Source organism: Ornithodoros turicata, chromosome 1 (genome assembly GCF_037126465.1).
Source record: "Ornithodoros turicata isolate Travis chromosome 1, ASM3712646v1, whole genome shotgun sequence".
Classification (NCBI taxonomy): Eukaryota; Metazoa; Arthropoda; class Arachnida; order Ixodida; family Argasidae; genus Ornithodoros; species Ornithodoros turicata.
This window is the reverse complement of record NC_088201.1, coordinates 129,522,781-129,541,856: the sequence shown is the minus strand read 5'-3', so window position 1 is coordinate 129,541,856 and position 19,076 is coordinate 129,522,781. Positions and strand designations below refer to the sequence as shown.

General features: G+C 43.8%; 2 protein-coding genes and 2 long non-coding RNA genes across 4 annotated transcripts in view; 2 read left to right on the top strand and 2 right to left on the bottom strand.

Moving 5' to 3' along the window:
* Window positions 1–19,076, bottom strand: part of LOC135368933 (uncharacterized) — a 122,347-nt gene that overhangs the window by 23,988 nt on the left and 79,283 nt on the right. The window lies entirely within an intron of this gene.
* Window positions 556–2,702, top strand: LOC135379038 (uncharacterized). Its single transcript, XM_064612283.1, has 5 exons — window positions 556–565; window positions 722–813; window positions 1,581–1,827; window positions 1,943–2,086; window positions 2,695–2,702. The coding sequence occupies exons 1-5, from the start codon at window positions 556–558 to the stop codon at window positions 2,700–2,702; spliced, it is 501 nt and encodes a 166-aa protein (XP_064468353.1).
* LOC135368928 (uncharacterized) lies at window positions 2,812–4,334 on the top strand. Its single transcript, XR_010414897.1, has 4 exons — window positions 2,812–2,895; window positions 3,418–3,528; window positions 3,658–3,732; window positions 4,262–4,334. It is a non-coding gene; the product is annotated as an uncharacterized LOC135368928 (long non-coding RNA).
* LOC135368923 (uncharacterized) lies at window positions 17,004–17,624 on the bottom strand. Its single transcript, XR_010414896.1, has 4 exons — window positions 17,460–17,624; window positions 17,259–17,379; window positions 17,121–17,179; window positions 17,004–17,043 (listed from the first exon to the last, which is right to left on the bottom strand). It is a non-coding gene; the product is annotated as an uncharacterized LOC135368923 (long non-coding RNA).

The window sequence follows — 19,076 nt, the reverse complement described above, 5'->3', positions numbered from 1 at the left end:
AATCACTTGCTTGCTGCTTTGCTTTTACAGAAATCGCTTGGTAGTAGTAGCCGAAACGTGACGGCTGAACGAATAACTATTATTTGTATCCGTTTCCACGTACTGTACATTATAACAATATATCTAAACTTATAGTTTTACACGTTTTACATTTTTCATGCGTTTATATGCGTACAAAATGCTTTACGTTTTTTATATATACGTTGTATATATATTACGTGTACGGCCCGTCCGCTAGGGGGCTGCGCGTTGCCGTGTTTTCTTCACCCACATGGATCCCATGTGCTGGCTGTCACTTCTAGTTTGAAACACGTGGTTCTTGTCCTCTGGCTGCAGCAACAATATTCAACATTTTCCTGTTCTACGAGCTATTTCCCGTATGAAATGTACGCCTATGTTACGTATCACGACACAGTTGAGGCAATAGTTCCAGTTTCAAGAATTAGGAACTTCAACCCCAAAAATGTGAATGACTACAATCCTTCGGCTGTTGTTTACGCATACTGGCGAAACAAAGATGGATCAGTCGAAGATTATTATCCTGCTTCGGTAACGATGCTGAAAGGTACGTTTCACGATTCTTCGAACATTGCGAAACCATGTGTTGTTCGTTGTTCCTAATATATCGCGGTACGTCTTCCTGACTACATGAAATCTGACGCGCATTTTTCCCAGTTCCACGATAGTGCATCTTTTTACCGGTGCCTACCCTCTGTTGCAGAAAGTATACAGGAAATGGCCAAAACATTGAGTGCAATGCACAAGGCTGTTCCAGAGATATTTGACCATGAAGAAACAGAAGCCAGATATACGGTGAGCAATTTGTTTTCAAAATAGGTACGGCAGTGGGATGTACCTCAAAATGAAGTGATAGAAATCCCAGTTGCAAAGTGAACTACTGTAAATAAATGCTATATTTGACGAGAAAACGAACAATCGCTCGCGGGAAATTGTCCTCTAACCTCTACATAAAAATGCAAACACCAAACTTGAACCAGCTACAGGGTGTGGCAAGATTTTCCGACACATTTCGAAAAAGCATTCAAAGTCGTATGCATGTCTAATAATGACCAAATGTGCTAGATTACCGTAGTTTTCTCACAAGTATTCAAAAAGCACAGCCTTTAATTTCTATACTACAACAACATGTTATTAGATATGACCTCATGCATTTTTAATGTTGCTGTCGCTAGGCTTACCACTGAAGCAGTTTTCTCAATTCCGTCCCGTGCCGTGATGCTGTGCCTGATACGAAGTTGCGAATGTCGCCATGTGACATGAAAGATATTGTCTGTAAGCTGTCATGACAAAAAAGAAAAACACGATACTTCATCACGGCTTTCTTCAATTTCTTTCTTTCCTTGTCGAATTTCATTTGGGTTTTACTGTCGCAGTAGCTACTAAGGCCATAATGCGCCAAGTTCATCGTAGCAGACGACAGGCTTGTTTCTAGAACGTGAATTTCGAGGTCGAGGATTTAGCAACCAGGAATATTGAGGTCCTCCCTGCCAGTGTTATCTTATTCTCTTTTTGATTTGTTTATGCTCCCATCATGATGCAATCGTTTCTGCGTTGTGCAGACAAGACCACATTCACAAAAACAAAGGGCAGCCAACATCAGGACAGCAAAGAACGCAGGGCTAAAAAGGATACTCAACACGCACAAGAACAACAATGGAGTTTTGCCTGAGTCACAAAATTCACAACTTGTAGCCATGAGAGAGAAGAATAAAAATCTGAAGATCCAGCTGGCAAAAGTGCAGGAGGAGCTGGAGAAAGAGAGAGAACTCTGCCGTGGTCTCCAAGAGGTCCTATTGAAGAAGTTTGGTAATTACCTACAAAAGATAATATTTTGGCATAACATGTGCTACCATGACTGAAGTGACTGTGCATAAAAAAATGAAGTGATGTTCCTCATAGTGTTTGGTGTAATATCTTTCAGATATTGTGCCTTTGGCACCTTCATGTCCAAGATGTGCCCAGCAGGGGACACCACCAGGTTCATCCACCTTCCTTAATCTAAGAGCTGCGCTACAGATCATGGGGGATGACCAGGAAGCGGGTCACGCAGAGAGCACTGTGAGAGGTATAGAAGAGCATATATATTTATTATGGTTTAGAAGTGTAAAACATAGATAAAGCCAGGGTGACATACATGGAGAGGCACTCGCTTCCAACTGAGCGGCTCGGCAAAACCAGGGAACATATTTATAGATGTGAAGAAGTGGGGAAACCCAAGATTGGTTCATAATAAATCAAATTCCTTTCCGGTGATTAGCACAGATACTTCGCTCATGCAGCTACAGTAAACCCTCATTATGTCGAAGTCGACAGGACTGAAAAAAATAAAAAAGACGTGCGGCCGAAGGACTCAAATTCTTTGTGCATCCTACAAGGAAAAGAGGTTGCAAAAGTGATTGTGTTTCGAGAAGAAAAGAAATGGGAAATGCGGTCTTCAGGAATGTTCTGGGTGGCAACCAGCAGCCTATTGTCGGGCATGTGCTGCGTAATATGCCAAGTTGGCTCTCTCCACTCTTCAAATAATCATGTTGTAAATACATATACAGTGCATCCCCGTTAATGTGACCCTCTGTACTCACTTTATGACTGTTTTTCTTCGGCACCTTTCTGTCGCCACTAAGTCCGCCTTGTTAGTATGATAGCCTCTTATCTGACTATGACAAACACCTGTAGCTCTATGAAGATGTATATTTCTTGATGTCGCACGGTAACGATATTGTGAGTAATGATATGGTGCTAACACGGAACTATCAACAATATTGTACAGAGGAGTCCACCATTCCTGACATGCCAGTGCAGGCAGTGGACAGTGCGGAAAGGTTTGCAGGGCAGGGTGATGCCACAGCAACTTACAACCCAACAAGCTGTCAGCAGGTAATACCATTTCTTATGTCAATCCTTCGACATTACAGTGGAGACCACTTATAACATATGTCGGAACTTTGGAAACTGTGTTGTAAATGCATAAGCATGCTCATACAGACTGTCAAAACAGTGACCCTGCCACCTCTTACATGCATGGACCCTGTGTCTAGCGATGTGCCGTGTGTAATATCCCGAGTAAGCCGATGATTTACACCGGATTCAACCCGATTCAACGAGAATTGGGTTGAATCAGATGCAGTTCAACTTGATTGCACCCGAATTATTGAAGCAAAATATAACCCGATATTTACCCCCGATTTTTCTGAAAAATAAAACCCGAAAAAATCAGGCTCTAATTATAAGCAGTCCCGCACTGTATGTGGTTACGTTATAAGTGGTCTCCACTATAATACCGCGGGCTAACTTTTCAGACCACTGGATTTTGAAAGATTATTGCACAGCGTGTTGGAATAAATAGTTTGTGTAAGCATCTGCTGCATGCATTGAAAGTAACAATTAGGCATTTTTGAGTATCCATGCTATCCTGCACCTCCTGGATATGTTGCAAGTGCCACTTCGCAAATGCAACGGAGCAGCAACAGTGGTGGCTCTGAATTTTCCGCTGTAATAGCAAGTAGCAAGGTGAGTGATGCCCTATGGAAGTCGTGTGTAAAGCATGGTGCAATTTAGAGAAACAGTAGTCATGAATCAGCAGAACCCCGGTTCCTAGATGTTTCATGTCATTCATTAATGGCTAGTGTAAATTTACAGGGACAAGAACTGCCTCAACCCAACGCCACAAATGAGACTGTGTTGCCCCCTGCGATGGCTACTGTTAGCAATAAGGTGAACACATCTGTGTCCATATTTTCGGAATTAAGTTACTGACATGGTAGAACAACATTAGTTGCTTCTCTTAAGTGTATGACATAGGCAGAGAGGTTTGAATGCACTGTAGGGTTCCGGGAGGCACAACGTCCCCCACGCCCCCTTCATGCACAATGGTCGGGCAGGGTGTCGCGAATTCTGTGTTGTGACGTTGTGATGCAAAGTTTTACAGGATTTTCATGATCACTCACATGAAACATGCAACTCTTAGGATGTCCTTCAAAACTTTCATCTTGAGTGTCAGCTGGGTAGACTTTCCGGAGAGTGCCTGCCTGCCCCCAGGGATAGTTCCTGGGGGGTCAGGCCCCCAAGCCCTCTCGCAATTGACGCCTGTGTGCTGGGAGACCTTCTGTATGATTTTGCTCGCGCCTATAAATGCATATGCCCATAAATGTCATTGGTACTACCTATTTTTGTGTAGGTTTTTATAAAAGTTTGCTTCCACATCTGTTGCATGCATGAACTTTAACAACGTCCACATTTTCAGGTAGCAGAGTCACACCCTGCACCTCCAGTCCACAATGCATCTGCCAGCATTCAGATGATTCACGGAAATGTTGGTTTGCAATTTGCCGCAGCAGCAGCTTCTGTTGGTGGCCAGGTGAGCTGAACAAAATTGAAAAACCACAAAAATTGAAAGTTCTATATGATTGTTTCCTTAACTTATAAGGTTTCTGTTCTTTGTTCTATCGACTGGTGTAAATTTACACGGACAAGAACTGTCTGAAGCCAACTGCACAAATGAGGCTCTGCTGCCCCCCGTGATGGCTTCCGTTGGCAATAAGGTGAACACATATCTGTCATCGGTTCTCACTGATCCGTCATCATCGGTTTGTAGGCATGCGTATAGAGATATAACTTCAGGGGACTACGGTATGCAAAAGGAATGCCACTTTGCTCTCTGTGAGGAAGTGAATACGACGCTTGATAGATGATTCTTTCAGTTGTCAGCACTGAGTACAACAAAGCAGAAGCCGACTAGGATATGTCTTCCTATTTCATTTCTCTTAAGAAAAGAGATAGTTTAAGCAGACAACAAATGTATAGTGCCATATGGGAAGAAGAAAATCTCTCTAATCTCTTACCCTCCTCCCAACATCTCAATCCCCTTTTTTACTTGACCATGTACAGTTGTGCGTGTTTGCATTTTTGCCTGATGAAGCGTGGTCCACCATGCGAAAGCTCATAAAAAAATTTCAGCGAGCTTCATTGCCGTTTTTCAATTTCCTACATATACCCCTAAGGGAATACACACTTTTTTCTTTTTTTCAGCGAAATCTGAGGGGGTCGAGCTACACCTCTGGCTGGTTTTGGCTGGAATTGCCCTGTTATGTTTGTCTGAAAATTCATCCAGCCTTTGTAGTTGTTGCTTCTCAATACTTTTTCACAATTGCTCGTTTACGAGGCCCCAAGAGGATATCTGCTCCATTTATCTCAGTTCATGAAATATATCTCATAATCTAAAACAAAGCAGCTTTACGTTCAACCAGTCATCCATTTTGACCGACCACCATTTAGTGAGATTTTACTGTGTATGTCCATTTCAATGCCTTATATATTTTGTTGAAAAATTTTCAGGTTCACCTTGGCAATGGAATATTCATTGCAGATGAGAAGATGACCTGGATGATGCAAACAAAGTCAGATTCCAAATTTTTAAGAGAGGTGGTGCGGACAATATGGTCGCCCGAGGAGCTTCGTGGTCGGAGCATCACGGGCAAGCCCTGTCAGAGGCTATTGAAGAATGGGACAACGGCCAAACGGGCACTTACCCCTCGCAAGCTCATGGCTGTCACAAGTACGTATATAGTATTGGTGGACACCCACTACAGTAGGTATGAAACACCTAGTGTTGATTGCTTTTCTTCACAAGCGATCATACAGGTGGTAGTAGTCTCGATCTCCTTCTTCCTTTTGCCATTATTGAAAGTGTTCTTTTTAATTTCCTTCTAGATGCATTTCAAGCATTCGTTAACAAGAATGCTTGTCCCAAAGGCCTCACTGTGCAACAGCGGATAGGAATGAAAAACCGTCTACTTGCCGACTTTCTGAAAACAATGTGATGTGTTGTAGATAATATTATATGAGAATGTATTAAACTTATGTGCAATTTCCAACTTTTTGCTTTAGTGGATGGCTACTTCCCTCATCAAACGCTGCCTGCAAACTGCGTACAAGCTCACATCCAGAATCTATACAGCCTGTACGGAGACCATACAGCCTGTACGGAGACCATACAACCTGTATGGAAACCGTACAGCCTGTACGGAGACCGTACAGCCTGTACGGAGACCATACAAGCTCCGTACAGCCTGTATGTTCCATACAGCCTATGGATTTGTATGGTCTAAGCTGTCCAATAACTCTGTAAAGCCAACATACGGAGAAAAATATGATATGGATTTTTCTGATAGGGCTGGCAATGGTCATGACAGCTGTCCGTCAGGTACGGGACCAATTTCTTTTATAAATGTGGTATATAGCGTGAAGTCGTTACTAACCAAAAGTTTTTTGTTCCCTTTAAAGGAATCTACAGGTGGTGAGCACGCGTAAGGAATTGACATATCTCAATACAACTTAGACCTGCCTGTTGCACATGAGATGTGTGACTCTACTTACACACACAAGCTTCTGCAGGTTCGATGCACATATATTTTGAAACATGAAAGACAGAGTGCTAAAAATATATCTGAGGTGAAAAATTGAGCAGTTCACTGCAGTAATTCTATTGATTTATTTTCAGCATTTTGGGAAAAATATAGTGATGGCAAGATTACCTGTGTTGTACTGCCAGACCATCTGCTATTGGAGTTCCATGTCCCAGTTATTATATATAATAGCTGCTTGAGATTATTACATATTTATTATGCAAGTTTTGTGCCTGTGAGTTCCTGTAAATGTGCTCTGCGGTGATCACACTGGACAGAGAGCTATGCCTGTATAATAACAGTGACTAATGTTTTCCTGCCCATAAACCTATTCGTAGGGTACATCTGCACCCTTGGAAGTCACTGGAGAGGCGTGTTAGCTTAGCTCAATTGGTAAGGGCCCTGGATCGGTAATACAGAAGATATGGGTTCAAGTCCTACTACTGGCTAACCTTTCCAGTGACTGCCTTCTTTTATCATTCATTTCTTAGGCACTTGATGCTTTGTATGTATTTGCCTTTTCTATGTGTTCCAGTCTCAGAACATCAACTGCCATGTTCAAAAGAAGTGGAATATGCCTCTGCAATCTGGAACCCATCCCAACATCTCTTATATCGACAAAGTAGAATTTGTACAGAACCGCACGGTTTGTTGCTCGTGATTATCATCCTTTTTCCAGCTTCTCAGCCATTAAAGTCAAACTCTTTCTTACTCCTTTGATTACTAGATGAAGGTATCAGGCCTGGCATTCTTTCATATGTTATATTACAGTCACACTCCTCCCCACCCCACTTACTGTCAATCCCCTCACAAGTTACTTCCAATACTTGATGACTCGCACAAAGTACTTGCTCCACCTACACAAACAAAAAAATTCCTCTACTCTCCGCACCAGCTGATGGTGTCAAACTGGAATGACGTTCCTGCCCACATAGCATCCGAACAAAATGTATCGTCATTTATTTCCGTGTGCTAGGATCGTTTTCAGATCGAATGAATTTCTTTGTGGTGAGTGAACGAATTTTGTTTGCATCATTTTGGTATTTGTCTTTTTTGGATAAAAAAACCTCCCGCATTTATGTAAATCCCTTCACAAGGGTCTTTAAGTAAACAAATGAAATGAAGAACTTCGTGATACTTTCATAGTTGGAGCATTTTTAATGCATATTTTAAAACAGTGGCTGCTAAAAATGTGTCAGACACCGTTACAAAGGCTGCCGTCTGTATCAGGTGAATCATGATTTTTCCCAGAAGCCCAATAATGTATAACGTTATTTTGGATATGCTATATGCTATTTTGGAGCAATCTCTGCAGACATATTATGAAGATATTATCTGAGTGCTACAATAAACTATATGAACCACATTTCATGTTACATCATCTTCGACTAAAACATGCCTATTTGAGTATTTGAGCAGCCCAAGATACAAAGCTTGGTTCCTCAAGGTCTACATCCTACTCGAACTGGGTGTGCACTTTGCACACCAAAGGAAAATTGAGAATGAAAAAATGGCTAGGAAGCAAGCGAACTGGCGTTTTACATCATGCATGGAAGATTGAGGTTTTCGATAGTCAACTTGTGTAGTGAGCACTTCTGGAGGACTGAGAGCAGGAACCGAGGTCACACACAGGGTACCTGCATAACAGTCTGATTTACTTCCACATAACAATCATTAAAATACTTGAGGTGCTTAAACAATACTATTTGGGTGCTATCAGACAGTAAGAGTTCGAACAACACTTACGACATATTGACTGAATGGGTGGACAAAAGGATGCGTCAGAACAGGAATGGATTTGTGTCTGTGGTGGAATTGAGAGCCCAATGTAATTCTTACCAGGCGGAGCAGGCTGATGAGATGGTGCTTTGTGTCAGGGGTCAGCACAGTGGTTTATCCAGAATCCCAAGCATGGAGGAGTGTTGAAAAAAGTTCGGGGGGCGGGGGGGGGGGGTCATTATTATAGTTGCATCATTACCGACATGTGTCTACAGCTGAAATTGCAAGGGCACCCCCTGTAGGGGGTACTTCCACCTAGTATCTTGGGTATTTAAAACATGTAGTAGTTAATATGGGAAAGGCTTTGCGTATCCTGTTCACCGCGCGGACTGGTATAACGATTATCTTGTTTTTTTTCAAGTCTGTGCAACATCCATCTCACGAACTGTTGGTATGTAGTGTACGTATCTATTTCCTGTATGAGACACGCAAGCTTTGAACAAAGCTAAAGCTAGTAGGACGCCGAGTATTAATTCAGCTGCACTCTTTCTGAATAAGTGACGAACAATAACGAAAAGTTCAGAAAAACTATTTTGAATTGAAACCAACCAGCATGATTGTGCACGAGACACGTACGCTTCTTACTTGTGAATATGAGCGCTAGGTTCGTGCTGCCCTCGAAGTTCTAAATATGCTACTTTAAGAGCAGCTCCTTGCAACATAAGCACTCGACTTCTTTCGGCATTATTATGCAATGAACCACTCCGGCCCCTTTACACGGCGCCGTCAAACATGAAATTTACACAAACTGTTCATGTGCTTCATCGTGATGGATGCCGAAAGCTCATCTAACAGTCTGTCGTTGGAACTTCCTCTTCATGCTGAAGTCGATTCGCGGCTTAACATTTCAAAAGCAAGGCCTCCAAACTCTGCTGCACGTAGCAGGTGCCTCTCAGCTGCTGAAAGGTAGCTGAAAAGCTGACTTGTCAACTCCGCTGTGCTTCCGCGTCCATATTGAAAAAGCACCCAGCAATACGGAAGTTGCGGAAACCACCCGAACTTCCGGTGTGGACTTTCCACCAATAAACGTCGCGGGCGTTTGACGTCATACACATGAGAAAACCACTGCATAATAGCTAGAGTTTTGCGCTGATCGCACGAGTTGAGGGCAGAAATCGAAACCGCTTTTCGGCTCCTTGTTTGGAATAGTTGGCGGCGCCGCAGAGACGAAACGTTTCAGTTGTAACTTGGAGGCACCATGTAGGTTCGTTACCCATAGAAACAAAGACATTGACCAGGTTCTGGTCAGAGACCCTTTAACGCGTTGCAGATTTGTGACATCTTCTAAAGTACCACGTCAATTTCTTGAAACCATAACATTATAAAAGTTATGCGTGTGGGAGTCCGATGCAGGATATGGCCACACTTGCATCAATGTTATTGCTGTTTACTTACAGGCAGTCTACCATGATGATGCGCCTGCACACACGCTGCGCACATGACACCAGACTTGAAAGCGTAAAAACACGCTGCTGACATGCCCCAGCGATCGAAAGGCTATCTTGATCGTTGTAATTCACTACACAGGCCGCACAACAAACGATAAACAAGCGATGGTCCATGGAAGTGCAGTTATTGTTCGCAATCACAATCGACGACCGAACGCTGACAAAAGTACAACGATCGCCACCACGAGAATACGTACTCCTGCCTCTTCAATAACATGGCAAACGCGCTCTCTGTACATTGTTTTACCGATCATATTAACAAACACAAAGGCAGGCTTAACCGCCGGCTACCAACACACCATCCCGCAACCACCTGTAGCAGCGTCAGCGCCGCCTGAACTTTTCTTTATCAACCTCATAACAAAAAAAGAAAAAAAAAAGGAAAAGGAAGTCTTCCTCTTCGCGGTTCTTCCGTCGTCTGCTAATTTCTCCCTCCCCTCAACCATCTCGTGACAATGTGAATAATGCGCATGCGTTGTGGTCAAAGGGCTTCAGAGCCGGACAGATCACGTGATCAACTTAAACCAGACGTCACAAAAGCAGTGGCTAAGTGGGACTGGTGAATACGGGCTAAGGGCTCTGCAACCAGCCAACTCTACCTAATTGCAGGGTTAATTTATTCACCAAATAACTCAACGAGGACAAAGCAGGTGCAAGACACCACCATGGAATACCTCAAACGTAGGAAGGGAGTTGCCTCATCTCTACCGGTTCGCTGGATTTCTACCCCTCAAACGTAGGAGGTGGACATAAATGAAAGGTTATAAAGAAATAAGCAGGACAAAATCTTCTCATCATAGGTTAGTTTCTCCTAGGTTAGTTCTGATCATAGTGTATTTCGCATACTTCTATGTATGTATATACGTATGCATTGTTTTGTACACATATATGTGACGTACCTCTGTCGTGTACTGTCGTCGTACAAAATAGCTAAATCCTTATCAGCCTCGTGGCCACGTTTAGCTATTTTGTCTTCGACGAAGTCAGAGCTACCGCCGTAACGTAGACGTCGCCGCTAGCTTTTATAACTTTTAAATTTTAATAGACCCCGTATTTTACTTCCCCTACTTTCGTCTTCTGTCTCCCATTGATCTCAACATACATAGCTATATATGTATTATGAAGATTTAGGAGTGAAACCAGATTGTCAGGGACCTTCGTCGTCGCAGGAGCAGGATACACCACTATGTGCAGGAAATGTCGTGATCATATGAGGGCCGTGCCGACAGTTGTGAGCAACCGTTTTCTTGCGAACAAACTACGAACAACACAGTTAAACAACAACAACAACTTTAATTTTGACCTTGCAGAGTGGGGAGTTTCATCGTCACAGGCGATACTCTACCCCGTGGACAGTGTTCCACACAGACACAGTTAACAACACAGTTAATTGGGAACACCAGCATCGAAAATTAGCTTCCGAGCGGTCGCCCACGGACATCTTCAACTGAGCGCAATATAGTCTGTGAGGATGCTGCAAGATCACAGCTGTGTGCCCGGAGACATCGTAGACGGAGCACTTTAATAGGGCACAACACTGCAGTGCAAGAGATGAACGTGAACAGGTTTGACACGGGTGTGTCTGGTTAGGAAGCTAAATAGACAAGTATCACAAAAAAAAAAAAAAAGAACACGAAAGGAGTTTCTGGACGTTTCGGAGCCGACGGAGCCGGAGTTTCCGAAGTCTATACGCCTACTGTCAGGATGCAGCGACGCTAGCGAACCGCTATGTCAATGTATCACGTGCCATCTCCACCTACAAGACCCACCTCCGCTTCACGAAAGCTTGCCGCGAAAGGAACCTTGTTCCCCCGGCCTAAAGATTAAGCGCCTCTTGCGCGCCGGTGAAGGACACAGGGTTATCACACTTGCGGAATGTCGTTTGGTAGTGAGCACGTATTCACGAGTGCCAAGCAATACTAAGAAGTTAAGAACTAGGCTCCTACTTCAACCGCCGACAACTTGAACACCGCATCCCCGATGTGCTGCCCTCGCTGGACTCGTTTTCTAAGTCCGTTGCCCGCACAGCGGCAGAGAAACAACAAGCAGCTCAGTACTGAAAGCTGATGGTGCTATCAATACAGTTCAAGCCCAGTACCGACACTACTGAATTTGTAAAGGACCTTTCAACCAGAGAGCTCTCTTCCGCCGTGTGTTAGCAAAAGGTTTCGGCTTCAACCTCTCCACGTGACGCCCTCCTGTAGGCAAAATGGTTGCAGCTGTCGAAGATGGCATCCGACACCTGGATCTCGCCACTCGAGAACGAGTGAGATTGAAAGCTATCGGGATACTCTCGAAACTACCCGCACGGCAGTGTCACAACATACCTAAAGACGAAGAAAAGGCGCTCCGGAATATTCGAGAAGACTCGAGAATAGTTACCCTGCCCGCAGACAAGGGCAACTCAACAGTCGTTCTGGACAGGCAGTGCAATGACAAAAATAATATCGACCTCCTTGACAGTAAGAACTATGGGAAGCTTAAAAAGTCTCCCACGGCACAAGTACAGACGAAATTGAACAAAATACTATCAGATATATTTAATACGTTTTCGTTCGCCAGAAGAAATTGACCAAAATACTATCAGTTATATTTAATGGATACCCGGAGACATGTGCCCTCTACCTTCAACTGATCTGCAGGAATGGTAGCGCACCTACTTTCTACGGTCTCCCCAAAATCCACAAACCCGGTACCCCTCCGACCCATTGTGGCCTTCAGAACATCGCCGCTCCGAGCACTGGCCAACTACCTGCAGAAGGTCTTGTCCCCCTAACCGGCTGGACGGAAACCTTTGTATGCAACTCCAGTGATTTCGCGGAACGTGTCTCAACCATATCTGCCAGCTCCGAGGCGTGCTTGATCTCTTTCGATGTGGTGTCGCTCCTTGCGAACGTACCCCTACTTCCTGTTATGGCTCCCACAAGAATCTCCCTCCAAAAAGACCCCGATTTCAACACAAGGATTAACTTCAACGTCGATTAACTCTGCCGCCTCCTTGAAGTTTGCCTCAGCACCACGTACTTTACATTCGAAGTGGAGTTCAAGCAGACCTCCAGTACGGCCATAGGTGCCTCGATATTGGTAACAGCTGCAAACCTCACCATAGAAGAAAGAGCTCTACAGTCATCGAACATAAAACTGAAGATACTTCTACGATACATGGACGACTGCTTCGCCATCTTAAAGAAAACGGACGTCGATACGTTGTCGTCGCACCTCAACGTCATCGAGCCATCGATACAGTTTACCCTCGAGCACGAGGAAGACAACAGTTTACCGTTCCTCGATGTGCTTGTGAAGAGACAAGGAACGCACCTCAAGTTCACGGTGCACCGTAAGCCGAAGTAAAACGGACGGTACCTGCAATTCGGTTCCCAACACCCGATCAGCCATAAGGTTTCAGTCGTGCCACATCTATCAACTGCAACGCACAAATGTTCCGGCACGAGTCCGGCACAAATGTTCCGGCAAAACCGGCACGCACGCTGTTGAACACATCTAGAAATACGAAAGGCATAATACCGATGTGCGAAGGGCAGTATTGCCTCTTTGGACTCGAGTGTGGACTCCAGTATACACTTGGGGCCTGTGCTGAAGTGCCAGATGGTGATCTATCAAGAGCGCGCAGTTTGTGGTACCCAGGCGGACAGGAGAAAAGCGAAAGTTACAATATGGACAGAGTAGTGCCATTAGGTGCCGTAGGAGGCCGGAGGCGAAACTACAACATAGGCACCAGGGCACCGATACCGTCGCGTCTGGTTCGTTCGCGTATTTTTTCCCGCGACCGGCGGGCGGCGCTTGGGTGGAGGCTCTTACCGGTGGGTAGCGCGTGGCCGTAGGGCTGCGTGCGCGCTTACCACCTCACATTTTTCAGCCTGGGCCGACTTCTTTCGTTATTTTTACCCGCTACAACAACTGCGCGGTGGGCGGTTTACGTGCAAATACAGACATGCAAAGGATAGTCATACACAAAAGTACAAGTGAAAATATATTTATTAAAGTAATTAGTGTCGGGAATTATGTTATGACTCTGTGTGAAGGAGAAAAAACAATCCAAAAACCTGATGCAGAAGAAACACAATACGATACACATAACAAAGGTTATACTTATTACAGATATGATGCTATAGCATTGAAGGGGTATCACACATCATACACAATATTTTTTTATTAATGGTAATCACACAAGTTTTCAATTAAGTTATCAATTTCAATCATAACTAAAATGGGATAGCACATTTAATCAAAAAATATATTTTTAATCAATACAATTACAATCAAAATTACAAGTTTTATTATACAAAGTCTAACATTATTATCTGTGAGCACCATAGAGGAATTTTAATTACAAAGTCCTGATACATGTACGTAACTTCAAGCACAATAGCTATGTTGAATATTCCCACACGACACAATTAATCAGATTCTTATGAAGTGATCCGTGGAGTTGGCGGAGGTCCTTCGTTTACCGTCGTAACTTTTCAACCTGGACCGACTTCACTCGCGTATTTTTTCCTGCGACCGGCGTGCGGCGCTCGGGTAGAGGGCTTCTGCGGTGGGCGGAGCGTGGCCGGAGGGTTGCGTGCGCGCTTACCCGCTCAAATTTGTCAGCCTGGGCCGACTTCTTTCATCATTTCTCAATCAGTGTCGACTTGAATCGCAATTTTTTTCCCGCTACAACAGGTGTGCAGTAGGCACTTTACATTCAAAGGATAGCCATACACAAAAGTACAAGTGAAAATGTATTTATTAAAGTCATTAGTGTCAGGAATTATGTTATGACTCTGTGTGAAGGAAAAAAAAACTTTGCCAAAAATCTGAAGCAATAGCATTGAAGGGTATCACAATTTTTTATTAGTGATAATCATGCAAGTTTTCAATTAATCAGAAGGAGTAGCACATTTTAATCAAAGATGATATTTGTAATCAATACGATTACAATCAAAATTTACATGTTTATTATTTATTTATTTATTTATTTATTTAAAAGTCTTTTATTATTATAAACCTGGAAGACCATGGGACATGAATGACACGAGCACAAGAGGAAATAAAATCTATAACACTACATTTAACCAAAAAAGATATTCTTAATCAAAACAACACAGGAGGAGAATAATCTATCATTTTAACTATCATAAAATCATCCTCGTGACTTAATCTAGCCAAACCCCATACAATTTTCATTCTAGGAGACACTACAAACCTTACTTTGTTTTATGAATCCAACACAGAAAATATATTAAAAAATGAACTTCACCACATAGCACGCTCCTAGCCAACAACCAGCTCTAATAATATCTGCCCTGATTTGTTGAAGACGGGAGGCGTACGCCTATTCTGTGACAGTTATGAACATTTTCGTGCGCAATAGGGAAGATAAGATGATTATTCCAACATTACACAACTTTTGGTTAATCAATTTCTTATTAAAGGAGTACAAAGAGCCATCCAAAAAAATTTTTGATTAAGACGTCGGATGAAAGTGTGTATGTCATTTTACCGAATAGCGCGAAAGGTTTTGATGTGTGCAATTTGTTTCCCAGAAAAAAACTCACATAAACATAGCTTCGCGCGTTCACCCTTAACTCGCTACTCCGGGTGAAACGAGGATGAGGAGGTGATGATGACGCGATAGGGGGGGCTCGTTCTGATTCGCTGTTCAATGGGGGTCAGCGCCCTGTCCCTTTACCGGCGTAAACCAGTTTTGACAGTTCCTTTGGAGAATCGGGGATGGAAGGAGCGGCCGCAGCAATGGACGACTTCGAGTTTCCGCCAGAGTACCGGCATCGAATGCCTCTTTCCCCTTGGGAAATTCGCACACTGCGGCGGTGTGCGGCACAAAAAACACGGCCGTACGGCGATACCCCTGTGATGCCGGCACAGGTTCAGTTTGCCGGCGACAGCGACCGCGCGGCCGCCGCTACGAAGCGAAAACGCCGAGACAGCGCGGCCGAGTGGTAAGTCGACGTGACATACGTGCATTTTATACTGGCTTATATGTAATTTCTCATCTCCGTCACAGGTGCACATGCGGTTCGTGCCGCTCAATAGACACAGGACGCGAAGACGTCTGCTGTCGGGACGTGCCGGCAGCAATGCAAAAAATGCCCGTGGGGTGCGTCGCAACAGCCGCAGAATTTCAGGCGTCGTGCCTCACAGAAATTGTGGTGCAATTAGCTCTGCAGATGCTTGAAAACCAGGGAGTTTTCAAGAACACCCCGCTGCATGAGTAAGTTCTCAATGTAAAGTAGGTTGCTCATCTTGTCATCATGGTACGATACGTATGTTGTGCTGCTGTCAGCATCACTTTCGCTTGTTTAGATGCATAAAGTCAGATCAAATTTCTCTAAAAAAATAACGCCACGAATTATATGAAGGTTCATAGATATTTCGCTGGTAGTTTGAGTGCAAGAGACTATTGACTTTTATTTTTTATTGTTGCTCCTAAAGCCTACGTTGGCTTTATTACACTATCAACAAACAAAATGTACCGTCATAAGGTATGTTTAACATCAAGCACATTAGAATAAATTCAACTCCAGGTGATAGTGCAGGTGATGCCTTGCTGGAAGACTGCAATGTCAGGGATGTTATGCTAGAGAAAAGTGGAAAACAAAATTAGCAGTTTCCAATATTTGCCTGAGGGAGGAAATGTCATTGAGTTACCTTTGAGTAAAGTTTGCTCTTTGTTCCTCATCGGTGGCTGTATGCCTTTCTCCAGGCAATTAAATGCTGTTCCTTAGTTGCAGTGACACCTGATGAAATCTGGTATTGATAATCATAAGTCTAGGGACATATAGTTGCACTGCGAAGGGGAAGTGTAACAAGCAACGTGGTTGAAAAGTGCCTACCCCAAAATAATTTGGCACAAATTTGGTACTGATGCCTTGCTGGAATTCTGGGGCTCTTACGCTCGAAGAAAGTGGAAAACAAAATTAGCAGTTTCCAATATTTGCAGGAGGGAGGAAATGCCATTGAGTTACCTTTCAGTAAAGTTTGCTCTTTGCTCCTCATCGGTGGCTGTATGCCTTTCTCCAGGCAATGAAATGCTGTTCCTTAGTTGCAGTGACACCTGATGAAATCTGGTATTGATAATCATAAGTCTAGGGACATATAGTTGCACTGCGAAGGGGAAGTGTAACAAGCAACGTGGTTGAAAACTGCCTACCCCAAAATAATTTGGCACAAATTTGGTACTGATGCCTTGCTGGAATTCTGGGGCTCTTACGCTCGAAGAAAGTGGAAAACAAAATTAGCAGTTTCCAATATTTGCAGGAGGGAGGAAATGTCATTGAGTTACCTTTCAGTAAAGTTTGCTCTTTGCTCCTCATTGGTGACTGTATTTATTCTTTGAGTTGTCACTATGCAGCCTTTTCCTTGAGTTTGTTCTTGAAGAATGAGTGTGTCAGCATGAAGTACAATTTCCCTCTTCACTGAGTATCCGACTACTGAAGCAATCACTCACCTTACATGTCTTATCTCAAATTGTGCTGCTTCTTGTGTGATCGTCAAACACTTTCCTTGCTATAAAGGAAACACATTTGTTGTTCACCTAATGATATGGCTTTTTCTCCATTACAGGAGATACCGCCATGTTGCCTACAAACAATGTGCATCGTGGCTTTGGGGGCGCCTCGAAGAGGGAGATAGGCGTGTGCTGCCATCCTGTGTAGTGTGGGCCATCCGGGACAAGTTTCCGTCTACGTTTTATACAGGGTTCAAACCTGCACAATAGTAGTAGGATGTATATATAAATATATACTCTAACCTATTCAGTACAATGTTGCTTGTTTTTGTCTCATACCTGGAGTTTTGCAGCACAGGCAGCATGCACAAGGCCGTAAGCGGTGTTGCCTGGCCTCTATCAGTGCCTGCTTATCCATGGGGGGCTGGCTGCTTGTCAGGCTGGGGAGCTCCTCAGGAGGGTTTGCAGCCCATGCTGCATCAAACGTAGGCCACCTATCGCACAGCTCTAACACTTTCTTGAGAAGCTTGTGCACATAGTCTGAAAGCAACAAGAATGCAAGACTTAAGCTGGATATCATGGCACTGACTTAACTAATAGTGATGTCTGACTTATGTATGATTTACATACTGAAGGTAGGCTCCTCCTTGATAGGCAGTGCAACATACTCTCCAGAGTACACCTTGGACAGTTTCAGAAGATTCCCCGTCCTCCGTGAAAGCATGCGCCCTGGCAGAGTTCTCATTGAAATGCAGGATTGCGAGATATGTCCTACACATTAACAACCAATTAACAACCAATAAACATTCTCTGATGATGCCTACATACCTGCACTTCATGGTTTTGGGGCTATACCCAACAGACTTTGTAGCAAACCTGATGAGGAGGCTGTGGAATGCCTCCAAGCTTGAAGTCTGCACATCAGGAGAAAGGCTCGGGATGTCCTTGAGGAGGTACTTTGACAATGTTATGACAATGGCTAGCTTTTTCTGCGGCTGTGATCCTTCAAAAGAGCATACACTATATTATGGCTACTGCAGAAAGGAATAAATAGTGCCAGTGCGCAGTAATTTGATAGCAAAATACTCACCAGGAATCAGCCATGGTCGCTTCGTGTCGTCGAGGAAAGGGTGCAAACAGCGCGTATAAGAACCCTCGTGACCCTCATGGACATTGCAAACATGGTTGTTGAGGCTCTTCCACATTGAGAGAGCTTGCTGTGTGTCCCCTTCACAGTGAGTGACACAGAAGTAAAGATGGTTGACAACAGGCTTTGTCCACAGCTCAAGTGTTTCACACCCCTTTGTCTTGCTCGCACTCATGAGCTTCTTGCGGATGCCTATATTTCAAAATTAACAGAAAATAAACTGATCTCTCAGCACCATTTCAGTACACCAGTATCCTAAGCACCTACGTTTGGAGACATGCCAAACATCAAACTAATGCTTCACAGTTGGATATGATGTGCGCATGTATTTTCTCACACTGGCATGCCTATCTGTTGTTAGGGTGTCTACCGCAACATTGAAGTCTTTCAGCTCTTCCAGCCCACGTTTCAATGCTTCCAGCTCCATGTGGTAGCTTGACGCCACTTCATTTGACAGTTGATTTTTTTTTTGTCATTAGCTACTGGTCACACCAAATACTCCAGACAGATATTTACAAAGCAGCCACACACCTGGACCTGGACAGTGTGGATGACTTTGTTCAACTCCCAGTTGTAGAAGTTGTAGGAAAGGTATTTTGCATTATGTCCAGGTGAATCACACCGTCCGTCAGCAGCTAAGTTGATTCTCCTGCCCTGCATCTCAACCAGGAGTGTGGCTTGGTGTTGTATCCATACCTGCAGCAGGTAGAAAGCACATTAGTAATGGGGCTACTTTTCATGATCTACAAAATCCGTGAAAGAATAAATATTAACAGCGCATACCTCTGTTATTGCGGGAAGCAGGTAGC